Source organism: Rhamphochromis longiceps, linkage group LG2 (genome assembly GCF_057381845.1).
Source record: "Rhamphochromis longiceps isolate RC_006_pf linkage group LG2, R_longiceps_female_GT1.1, whole genome shotgun sequence".
NCBI classification, from domain to species: domain Eukaryota; kingdom Metazoa; phylum Chordata; class Actinopteri; order Cichliformes; family Cichlidae; genus Rhamphochromis; species Rhamphochromis longiceps.
The window spans coordinates 8337360-8349391 of record NC_140558.1 but is presented as its reverse complement, the minus strand read 5'-3'; the positions used below and the strand labels follow the sequence as shown (position 1 = coordinate 8349391).

The window sequence follows — 12032 nt, the reverse complement described above, 5'->3', positions numbered from 1 at the left end:
TAATCATTTTTACTTATCTTAATATAGGTATTGTATAAATAGCCTATTACAAATTTCTATATATGTATAAGTACTCTAAAAGCTGCCCAAACTGCAGACTTTCAAAATATTTATGTGACCTTTAGGTGATTATGTAGGATGGAAAGTGTTAATGAAAGATTTCCAGGATTCGAATAACTGACATCACCTCTGAAAATGTATTTTAAAGCACAGACACTAGTAAGACTTAACCCAAAACATTTACTCTGTCTGGAGGTGTTCCTTCTGCATCAACCATGCCAGTTATGACACAGAAAGTCATAAAAGAGCCGCACCTGGCACAGAAGCAGTGTCAGCATTCAATGTGAGCAGTACTAGCCAAACTGGAGACACTTAATGAAGCTTAGGCAAATATCATTAAGCAAGTGTTCGAAGACAAAGAAGCACAACAAAATTCAGCCCTCGAGCAGGAAATCTAATTGTGGGTTTGGATATGTAGCAGTATTTTTCCCGGCCTGAAATGTGTGCGAAGTCAACATGTGTTCAAGGATATGTATAACCTAGATCAGGTTAGTCATGATTGTTTTATTATAAAATAAAAGTAATGTTTAAGGGAATTTCCAGGGAGAATAGAGAATCATAATGACAGAGGACACAAGACCAAGTTAATTAAAAATAAGAAAAACTACATTTCTTGGTTATTCAACATAACTTTATTATTTATTATTTTTTTAATATAAGTTTTAGAAAGAATTCTGAAGACATTCAGAAAGAGGATGTCTCCCCCTTGTGGCAGAAAATAGGTAATAACATTTTTCAAAAGCCCTTCACTGTATTATTTACAGCATATTTTACAAATCACTTTGTTTAGGAAGAAAAAAACAGTTTGTCTTGTAGAGTGAAATCTTTTGCCTGAATATTCTACATGAACATCACAACAGCAAGAGACTGTTCTCGGCAATCTCAGTTTTTTGGTCTACGCCTGTGATAATCTCTGCATCCGTCTGTAAAACCAAGAAAACAAGATCTAAGGCTTTCCTCCATGCTTCCTGTTTCACGCTCAGATTATCATAGATTTCCACTGCTCGTGCTTCATTGGGTTTTGGTGCTGTGAAGACTTCATTATCCTGATTTTCACTGTTTAAGAAAAGTTGTGGGGACTTTGCAGCATTGCCTAGATAGTCCTGCAGTTGTTGGCACACCTCAGTCCTAGCTTTGACTTTTGAAATTCTTCCAGTGTTAACCATTACAGTGGATATGTAATCTATTAAACCATCTGCCATGAGGTCCAACACTACACGCCTGTAGTGGTTGGTTCCTCTCTCACCGTTCTTTTCTCTGTGACACATGACATGATACTCCACTCGCTTTTGTAGGTGATGAATGCAAAGCATTTCTGTCCCACACGCCCCTGGTAGAAGAGCTCTGTCTTTTAGTGCATAGTGTAAGCGATAAGCACAGGCCCAAAACTGGTCCTCCAGGGCCTGAAGCTTTCCATGTATAGAGCTTGTAAGGATTACTGTAACTAGCCCGCTGTTGCTGCCAGTTGAGATATTCACAGCCAGGGAGTACTTCTCATGGCTACTGAGGTCTTTCCATATTGCAACCTTTGCCCCAGTGCCAACATTTTGCTTGCTCAGTTGCGCAGCAAAGGTTACCGGAACAACTCCAGACAAGCTGGCAAATGTCTTCAAAACAGAAGCCTTCACATTTTCCACTACAAGTATACGATGCCTAAAACAGTGCTGAATCGCTTTTTCACAAGCGTGCCCATGGATTAGTATCAGGTTCACTTCCAGGTTCAACAGATGTGTCACAGTCCGTTCCACCCATTCGTCCTCTTTGCTTGAACTCGAAAAATCTATATGATCCCTCACACGGTGCATACCTGTCGGCCTGTTAAAGCCAAGATGGCGGTAAGAATGTGATAAATCTCCATTTATGAGAACAACCTTCAGTTGTTGTTCTTTTAAGTGATGAGCGACTGTAGCCTGTTCAGCAGATAAAAGAACAACACAGCCAAATACAACGCACCCCTGATCCTCTGGTAAACCAGGGAGCATACAAGTCACCACTTTAGTAATGTCAAACATGGGATAGCTCACATCTTCTTCATTAGTTTTTGACTGCATCTGAATAACTTCGACTACAAGTTTCATTGCATCATCACAACCATGACTCAGTCCCTCAGCAATGTGTACAATGTCAGGAAGCTTAGGCTGAGGAGACTGTAGCAATACTTTGGAGAAATCTTCAGACTTCATCTCACAAAAATGTCTGCTGAGTTTTATTTTTCTCTGTTCACCGACGGTCAGAGTCTTGACGTCAAACTTTATTGTTCCCTGCATGCTGCACAATGCAGGCGATGAATATTTGATGGGTTTCTTGGACACTTTCACAGCACAACTCTCTAACGATGTCACGCCCAGACCATCAATTGAAACGGCACATTTCCTGCAAGCATCCAGACATACATCCATCCCTTCAGACATTGCTGAGATTATGTTCCCTACTGAAATTCCTCTCTGAAGACAGTCCAGGGCAACACGGCTCCAGGCCCCCGCTAGGAACAGCAGGCATCCCGACCCTGTATGGTAGACCTTCTGGTGGGCTTGAATAGTCTCATAAACAAGCTGACCCACTGCACAGGTCAGCTCCATGGTCTCAATAATGCGAAAACACGAGCACACAAGAGCAGACTCCCCACTCTTGTCATCTTGGATAAACTTGTACTTTATACAAGGGCCCAAAGAGGAATGTGAGATTCCTGCCAGCGCCAACAGTTTCTGCAGTCCAATATGTTGTCGATGGTTTATGATTGTACTTCCCAACATCATTCGAGGACTGTGAACTGTAAAAGAAAATTTTTAAGTTTGGTCATTTCTAAACAAAAAAAAAGTCCTCACAAACATTTGCTTTAGTTCGGAAACATGATTTGTGTTTTTAAAGTAATAAGTCACAAGGCACAGTAACTAAGTATAGGCCCTCAGATTTCCTTTTCTATCCATCCATTCTCTTCTGCTTAACCTTATTTGAGTCACGAGAGGGCAAGAGCTGATCCCAGCTACCATAGGGTGAGAGGTGAGGTACACCCTGAAGAGGTCACCAATCTGACACAGAGCACACCTCCTGGAAATTCAAATTTATTATAAAGTATGGTACTGTAATCCTCAAATGATAAAAGATTTGTAAGAAACTAAAAGGACGCGGGGGAGGGGGGATTGCGGGAATAGCTTTTTTAAATGGCCCTATTTGTTTTTATGCTGTTTCTTTTTTTTTTTATGATAGACCATCTTCTACTGCTTCTTTTGCCTGCTCCCTTCAGGGGTCGCCATAGCACATAACCTGGCTCCATCTCTACCTATCCCTACCTCTGTCACACCAACCCACTGCATCTCCTCCTTCACTACATCCATGAACCTATATGTTGTCTTCCTCTTTTCCTGCCTGACCTAATCTATCAACCTGTTCATCACCACTGTGAACAAGAATGGGCTCAGAGCAGATCCCTGATGTAATCCCACCCCCACTGTAAACCCATCTGTCACTCCTACTTCAAACTTCATCACTATCCTCATAAATGTCCTACACCAGCCTCAGATACTTCTCTAACACTACTCACTCCCTCATGCAGTACCACAATTCCTCTCATGGCAGCCTATTGTATGCTTTCTCTGGAGCTACAAAGACAGCCTGAAACTGTTTTGACCTTCTCCACATGTCTCCATCAACATGTTCAAAGTGAACATCACATCTGTAATTCTCTTTCTCGGCTTGGAGCCGTACTATTGCTTACTGATTGTAAACTCTCTGGTTAACCTAGCCGGAACAACTGTTTTCCTTAGTTTAATGGCATGACGTCTCAACTTTACAGATATTGTAGAAAGTTCTAATCTAGTTAATTAAGGGTTTCAATCATTTTTATGCAGAGAAGCCTTAACCTAAGTCATCACTGTCAACTGAGCTGTTTTCACTGTCAGTGTGGGCTTTTTTTTTTTAAACAAAAAACAAAACAAAAACAAAACTCGTTTTACTCTGATAACAGCAATTAAAATAGCAGCTTGGCAAGTTTGATATTTTGTTTTTTTCCTTTTTTGTCCAGGGAAACCAAACGGTTCATAGGCCTTTCACCCCCTCATCACGTGTCTTTTAAGATTTAAGCAGTTAACAGCCAAGCACTACGAAATGGAAAATCGTATTTGCAGACAGATGGCAATCAGCATATTGACATTTGACAGATATAATGGGTGCAACCCACATATTTTTTAGAGGTAAAACATTGCTACTCATGAAAAACTGACGGGTATTAATTATTCCTCCAACACTAGCAGCGAGTTTTGTCAATGCCTGCACTTCACTCAGCATCTTACAAGTCAGCTTACAAGCTAAGCTAACAAACCAGAGACAAGTTTACTTCAAAACTGCCCGTGTCTGTACCTTAATCCAAGAGCAGAAACCCCCCCCCCCCAGAAATGACTCTGCAAAATGACGCTGTAATACAAACTTTTTACTATCCTCAATGAGTATACTTTTACCTTATTTCGATAGTGTACGAGGCATTTATATTACGCCTGGTCCAGCTCAACCGATTAAACACTGCGCATGCGTTTTGTTTCCTAGTTGCTGGGCGACAACAAACTGTCCGTATGATTGGCTGAAACTGTTTTAACCCGCCTACTATTTTTTGTGATTGGTTAATCAGGTTTCGTCAGCGTGCTTTCATCATTTGTATTGGCTCTCTCGGATGTCTGTTCACAGAAAAACTACACAGTCGTTGCTACCTGATTTGTTGACATCAGACCATCAAACAAAACAGAGGTTTCCCCGTCGGGATCATTTATTCAAATGGTGTGCATTTATTTAATTATGTAAAGTAGCTTTATAAACGAATGTTTAATGAACATTTTAAGAAGCTGTGAGATTTGCCATAAAAAGCCGTTAGTTTTAACTTGATTCTCTTCGGTCTCCCGGAACAGCATTTAAGCTAGTTAGCACAATAATGACCTAAAATAAGATATGTACCGCGAGTCTCGTTGCTGTTAACTTAGTAACTTAATAGGTAGCTTTTGTGATGTATTAATATTGTATTTCATAGGCTTCAAGTTACCGGAAACCAACTTCCTCGGCTAGCCAAAGGAAAAAGACGGATTTAAAACACGACCTGACTGAGGAGCAAAAGCAAGAAATTAAAGAGGCTTTCGATCTCTTTGACACAGATGGAACTGGAACAATAGACGTGAAGGAGCTCAAGGTTGGCTTTCTAGTTAAATGTGTAGTGATAAAAGTTAAGTAAGGAAAACATACCGCGGTCACAACACCGCAGCAGCTTCAGTTTTCTTTACTGTTATCTGTGTCACAGGTTGCCATGAGAGCTCTGGGGTTTGAACCAAAGAAAGAAGAGATCAAGAAAATGATTGCAGACATTGATAAAGAGGGTTCTGGAACGATTGACTTTGGTGACTTTCTCAGTATTATGACACTGAAAATGGTGAGTGTTTTACCGAAAGGAACAAGAAAACTTCTCTGCAGTTAAGTTGGAAGTTTTACTGTCTGAAAATAGCACTGTCCTTAAAACTGTTGGGGCTAAATCAAGCATTTGTGTGTTGTTTCGACAGCTGTTGTTTTGGAGCAATTCTAAACATTGCAAGAATTTGCTAGATATAGTATCTCTCTCTCTCTCTCTCCCCCCCTCCCTGTCTCACACACAGACACATTTGTAAGGCTAGTGTATTTATGGGTTGACCCATGAAAAACTTGCCAAATCATCTCTGCCAGTGCTTGTTCTGCTTTTGACTCTTGTTGGAGCTTCTGGTACCTCAGATGTTGACAATCAGGTGCCTGATTGGCATCTGATTAGCATGGGTCCTGCTACAGTGAGCAAATACATCATGGCACCGTACATGCAAAGTCACCAACACCTTTATGGCTTTCCTGTGTCCTAAACAAATAGCACAGTAACAGTAGATCATAGAAAAAGGTTTTCTTCAGACTGAAAAAACTATAGATAACATTTAGTGTGGCCACCTGTTCTTTACATTACAAAACATATTTCCATTCAAGAGTTATAAAATATACTGCATGCACACTCTTTATGTCTGTGCTTTGTAAAATGTGCTTCACTTCATTTCCTACACACATTCTGCAAATTATGTTCATATTGGACTGCATTTGGAGCAAAATTTAAAAAAGAACATTTTGCATGTTTTTAATTTGTAATATATATATATATGTGTATTCATTTTTGATGAGAACAGAGTGAAAAAGACACAAAAGAAGAAATACTGAAGGCTTTCCGACTCTTTGATGATGACTGCACGGGAAAAATCTCATTCAAAAATCTCAAGAGAGTTGCCAAGGAGCTGGGTGAAAACCTCACAGATGCAGAGCTGCAGGTATAGAGATTCTTCATTACTTTGGAGTACTTACAGTTTTGCCCCTACCTGCCCCTGTGTGAAGAAGTAATCCCCCCTCCCCTTTTTAAATCATGAATTGATGACTCATCCAGAAGGTCACAAAGAACCGAGAACAACATCTAAAGAAAGTTCCAAGAGTGAGTTCTAACCAAAAAGAACATAAAGGTTATTCTCACAATTGCCAAAAATGTCTTGTTGATCTCCAAGACCTTGACGACACAAAAAGTTGAACTTTTTGGGAAGGCTTGAATCTCGCTACATCTACAATAAAACAAACAGCATTTTATAAAAAGTACATCGTAGCAACATCTGGGCCTGCTTTGGTCAACTTGACTTAATTGACGGAACTTTGAGTTCTGCTCTCTACCTGAAAATCCTAAAGGAGAATGCCTGACCATCAGTTCATGCCAGGAACGTATGCACACTCAAGTTATTCAGCAGGACAATGATCTGAAACACACCAGCAAGTTCACCTCTGATTGGCTTAAAAAACAACAACAAAGAAAACACAAGTCACGACTGATTAAGGTGCTTTGGCATGACCTTAAACAGGCTGTTCATATGGCTGAATTAAAACAGTTTTGCAAAGAACGGTAGGACAGACTTCCTCCACAGTGATGTGAAAGGCTGATTGTCTAGTTATTTCGAATGCTTGATTGCAATTTCTACTGCCAAGGGTGGTAGGACCAGTTAATTTACATAGCTTTTTTCCCTTAATTAAATTAAAAACATATAATCATTTAAAAATTGCATTTTGTATTATCAGGTTATTGAAAATGATTCCTGAGGTAATGATGTTCAAAAAGTTGGGTTTTGAGAAAAAAACCCCATCTTGAACAAAAACAAGATTTTGAATTTAGATTGTGATATTTGTAGTGGGTGTAAACTGATTTAATTTTTAACAGAGCGTTTTTCAGTTCTGAAAAATACAATATGGTTTTCTCCTTTACATAAAAACTGATAAGGGCTCAGTAATGCTGGGAAAAATGAAATGAATTAATAAGAACAAAGCTTTTCGTACTGCTTTGCTGCTCAGTACTTTGAGAGCCTGCAAGTCACTCTGCAGTAACTATTCATAGTGTAAAGATTAACATTTTTATATGTAAATGAACCGGTGCATCGCTTTTCTACTCTACTTTATATGCCTCATTCAAACACACACTCATACAAGCTCTTTTTTCCTACACACAAGTCCTTTCTGTCTAACATTCACATACAGTCGTACTCCAATGAGCACATCAGAGAGCAACTTGTTGTTCATTATCTTGCACAAGGATACTTTGGCCTGCAGACTAAACCACCAACCTTCCAGTTAGTGGATGACCTGCTGCACCTCCTGAGCTACAGCCACCCCAGCTGGCTTTGTTAAATATACTAAAGTACAAAAAAGTTGCTCATTCTGAAGGGGTCAGGTGGGATCCTTTTGCTGGTTTGACTGATTTTAAATTTGCTACCTCATATTTAAAATATTGTAGTACCTCTACTACAGTAAATTGTATAAGTGGTACAAACCGTAAAGTAATACCACATGTCCAGAAGCCAAGAATTTTTTATTTAAAGAACAATACATACTTAGAGGAACCACTATAAATACATTTCTATATAAGTACCAAACGTATTGTCTCTCTTCTCATATCTCCCAGTTCCTCTAATGTTGGTATGTTCTTACATGTCACAGTAAAATAGTAGTAACTGTATTATTTTAGGTGGGGTTTTCCTGGGTAACCTTTGCAGTCAAATGCCATGCATGAAACACAAAGTTACCTGAAGTCAGTGTGAGAATTGTTCCAGTTTGATGCTCTCACTTCCTTCCCTTTGCTACATCACATTTATTATCCTTTCAGGAAATGATTGACGAGGCAGACCGAGACGGGGACGGTGAGGTCAACGAGCAGGAGTTCCTGCGGATAATGAAGAAGACCAATCTTTATTAAACCTCAGTGTCTTAGAACCTTTGTATTGTAACTTTTTTTGGAACATTAGTTTTGTTTGTATGGAAATATTTTAATATGTTGTATCTTTGCACACGCTTTTATAAAATTGCAAAACCAATAAATCTATTTCATCAGAGATGATTTGTCTGTTACATTGTCATTATGAAAGCCTTTATTTAAACATAAGACTCATTGAGTTGTCTTTTTCTACAAAAACATAGAGTTATACAAAAATATGAATTATACAAATCATGTGCAAGTGTGATTTAGGATACACCTAGTACAGGTTAAAGAATCAGAATATTGTGAAAAAGGTTGTTTTGTTTTTTTGTGGAAATTGTGTTCTAAAAGATGAACATAATTTTATTATGTGTAGGTGAAATACACTTAGCAGTTAACTGGGACTTCTTTACATTGAGTTCCTGCATCAGTGCAGTGAGGCATGGAGGCAACCAATCCAAGCTGCTTTGATAAAGCAGCTCTCATTTTTGGATCAGGCATTTATCTATCCAAATGGAATGGATAACACAGGTTTACTGGCCAATCAGATACAATACTAACATGGTCAGCAACCATTTGCTAGTAATTGTGGCCTTGTGGGCAGGTCCTACTACAAAAGGAAGTCTGTGTTCCCTTAAAGCTAATTGGGAAATGGAAGCATCTTTAAAATCTCCTGGAAGATTTAAGACCTGGTAAATGGTAAAATGGTAAATGGCCTGTATTTGTATAGCGCTTTACTTAGTCTCTAAGGACCCCAAAGCGCTTTACACGTTCAGTAATCCACCCATTCACACACACATTCACATACTGGTGATGGCGAGCTACATTGTAGCCACAGCCACCCTGCGCACTGACAGAGGCGAGGCTGCCGGACACTGGCGCCACCGGGCCCTCTGACCACCACCAATAGGCAACGACAATGTGGTTTCTGTCCCTCTCCAGTCATCTTTGACACTCTGGCTTCCAAATGCAAAAATTGACGTGAAAAGGGGACTTTGGACCACTGAGCAACAGCCCAGTTCTCTCTCTCCTCAGCACAAGTATTACAGTTCTGCTGCTGGTTCAGGAGTGGCTGTGATATCAGGACTGCAGCCCCTTTGCTCAAAATATTTGTGCATCGTGGCTGTTGATGTACTGACACCAGCTTCAGTCCGCTCCTTGCGAAGCGCTTCCAAGTTTTTTAATCAGCGTTTAATAACAGTCCTGCAAAGACTGCAGGCATTCTTGTTGTTTGTGCACTTTTTATTACCACACTTTTCCATTCCAGCCAACTTTCCATTAATGTGTTTCAACAGCACTCTGCAAACTGCAATGGCATTTTCTTGCTTACCGTCTTTGTGGAAGGTGATGATGACAACTGGACAAATGCCAAATTAGCAATCTTCCACATATTTTTGCATGTACTGAATTTGATTTGTAGAAATTTACTCAACCGTTTTTTTGAGCAACATGTCATGTCTGTCAATATTACAACAGAAAAATAGTCTAGAGTCTAAAATATGTAAAGATTTTTTAACTTCCATAAATATCTGATGGAAAATATTGAGTTTTTTCGCAGTTTTCTAATTTTTTGAGATGCATGTACAATGCATCTCCTGGTTATAGTTATGTTTTCAGACTCAAGGCTGCTAATCTGCAGAAATAGAAGAGCGATGGTTTTGAAAATCTCACTGAAGGTGATTTCGATACAGTGCAGTAATAAGCTGCAGTGCATCCTGCAAAGCACAACATGCCAATAATGTTTCAGACAGTGAAAGTCATATGACTAAGTTGATGTTGACTAACCTGAATTATTTTACTGTAGACAGAAATGACAAGCGTGAACTTGAGATGAGTAACTCAGTAAAAGTCACTCTCACTTCTTGCTTCGAGTTACAGAATAAAGTTAATTTGTAGAAAACATGCAGCAGAGTGCTGTCCTGCCTACAGATTTGATCATCTTATAGGAAAGATTCTCCCCCTGATTAATTGTCATATACGGCGGAAGTCTGGTTTTGGCCAAAACACAGAACCTTGTTAAAATAAACAGGATACTGTAGTGACGTATTTTTCCGAACCATCAGACGGCTGTGTATTATTTTGAGGATGCTTGCCAGTGATTGTGAAAGTTGTGATAACCTGTTCTAGACGGCGAAGGAACATCGGGGTGGAAAATATGAAAAGGTTTCTCCCAAGATGAGATATCCATTTTTTGAAAAATATTCCACGCAATAAGAGTTTTCAATGCACAAAAAGCGAAAACACATACGAAGAACTTTTGAGAGCTACATTCTGAAGATTTAAACAGTTATTAACATTAACCTCCTAGGACCTGGCGTCCACATATGTGGACATCACATATATGGACCAAAATACTCAATTTTGCCCTACATAGCCTGATATCCACTTACGAGGACATTATACTGCTACTGTTCTATCAAAATTTTAAACGAGTATCCTCATACGTGGCTCTCATTCTTCTTAAAAACAAAAATAAGGTAAAAAAAAAAAATCTGGTAATTCTTTGTTTTTACATTCATCAGGCCCCAATATGCCCAAATGTCAAAGAGAAATTAAAAATGCATACTGTGGAAGCGTTCGGGTCTTAGGAGGTTAAGATGCATGTTAAAAAAGAACTTCTATTGAGATACATTTACAAGCAAGTCCGATGTTTAACAGAGATATTTTTATATTTGTTTTGGAGCAGCTTAAAATGCCAGAATATGGGATTTTTTTTATGGATTTCTTTCATTTTGTTTAGGTCTTGATGTGAAACTTGGAATTGATACAGATGAGCCAAATCAAAAGGCCAGTATTTCAAAGGCTCATTATATGTAACCCTCTCTGACTCAAATCCATCCACCTTCTTGGAGTTCAAAGCACACCACACACCAGGTGAGAGCTGAAAACAGTACCAGAACTCGCTTTGTGTTTACACAAACAGTTACTGCATGTATGGCCCAAATAAATTACATCCACAGTAGAAGACTGCTCTTTGGTTCCATGATTAGTGGACTGGCATTCACATGTTTTCTAGTCTTAATGACGATTTAAAGCAATTGAAAGTAAAAACAGCACTTAACCATACATTTATACAGCGCTTCATCTGCCTAACACCTACACATGATTTAGGGTCACCAGTTACCCTAGCACGCATGATATTGGACTTGGGGATAAAATCTGTGCATTCACAAACTCCAGACAGAAAGGCCCAAGACAACAAGGAGATTGAGACCAGGAATCCTTAAAGGCTACAGAGTACCTTCCTCTTTATACAATGCAATAACATTAAGAGTTTAGAAAGCTTTACAAAGGCAGAATTTACAATGGCTGTCAAGTCAATTCAGTTTTAATTTTAAAGTGTCAAATCACAAGAACAGTGATTTGATTTCAAAGAGCTTTCAATTGTAAGGCAAAGACCCTACAATAATATAGAGAAACTCCACCAATCACATGACTCCCAAGGAAAAACTCCCTTTTAACAGGAAGAAGCCTCGGGCAGAACCAGGCTCAGGGAGGGGCGGCCATGACCAGTTGGGGTGAGAGAAGGAAGAGATGACAAAAGACTTGAAATTAAATCTATCTGTTTAGTTGTGGAGTAACTTGCTATGAAATCTGTGCAAATGAAGACTTGACCACCTGAAAAACAACATGAGCTGTCTTTACTCCAGCAGACAACCTCTATTCTCCCTCCTTGAAGAATATAATAATTTGAAAGCTGTTTTTC

The 12032-nt window shown here is 39.1% G+C and overlaps 2 protein-coding genes across 2 annotated transcripts; one reads left to right on the top strand and one right to left on the bottom strand.

Annotated features, from left to right (window-relative positions):
• Window positions 1–610: 610 nt before the first annotated feature.
• Window positions 611–4570, bottom strand: bbs12 (Bardet-Biedl syndrome 12). The gene is made up of 2 exons (XM_085416762.1): window positions 4515–4570; window positions 611–2830 (listed from the first exon to the last, which is right to left on the bottom strand). The coding sequence occupies exon 2, from the start codon at window positions 2814–2816 to the stop codon at window positions 912–914; it is 1905 nt and encodes a 634-aa protein (XP_085272888.1). The 5' UTR covers window positions 2817–2830; window positions 4515–4570; the 3' UTR covers window positions 611–911.
• A 139-nt stretch (window positions 4571–4709) lies between these two features.
• cetn4 (centrin 4) lies at window positions 4710–8462 on the top strand. Its single transcript, XM_085416737.1, has 5 exons — window positions 4710–4827; window positions 5075–5230; window positions 5339–5467; window positions 6234–6371; window positions 8237–8462. Exons 1-5 carry the CDS (start codon window positions 4825–4827, stop codon window positions 8324–8326), a joined length of 516 nt encoding a protein of 171 aa, XP_085272863.1. The 5' UTR covers window positions 4710–4824; the 3' UTR covers window positions 8327–8462.
• Window positions 8463–12032: the final 3570 nt, after the last annotated feature.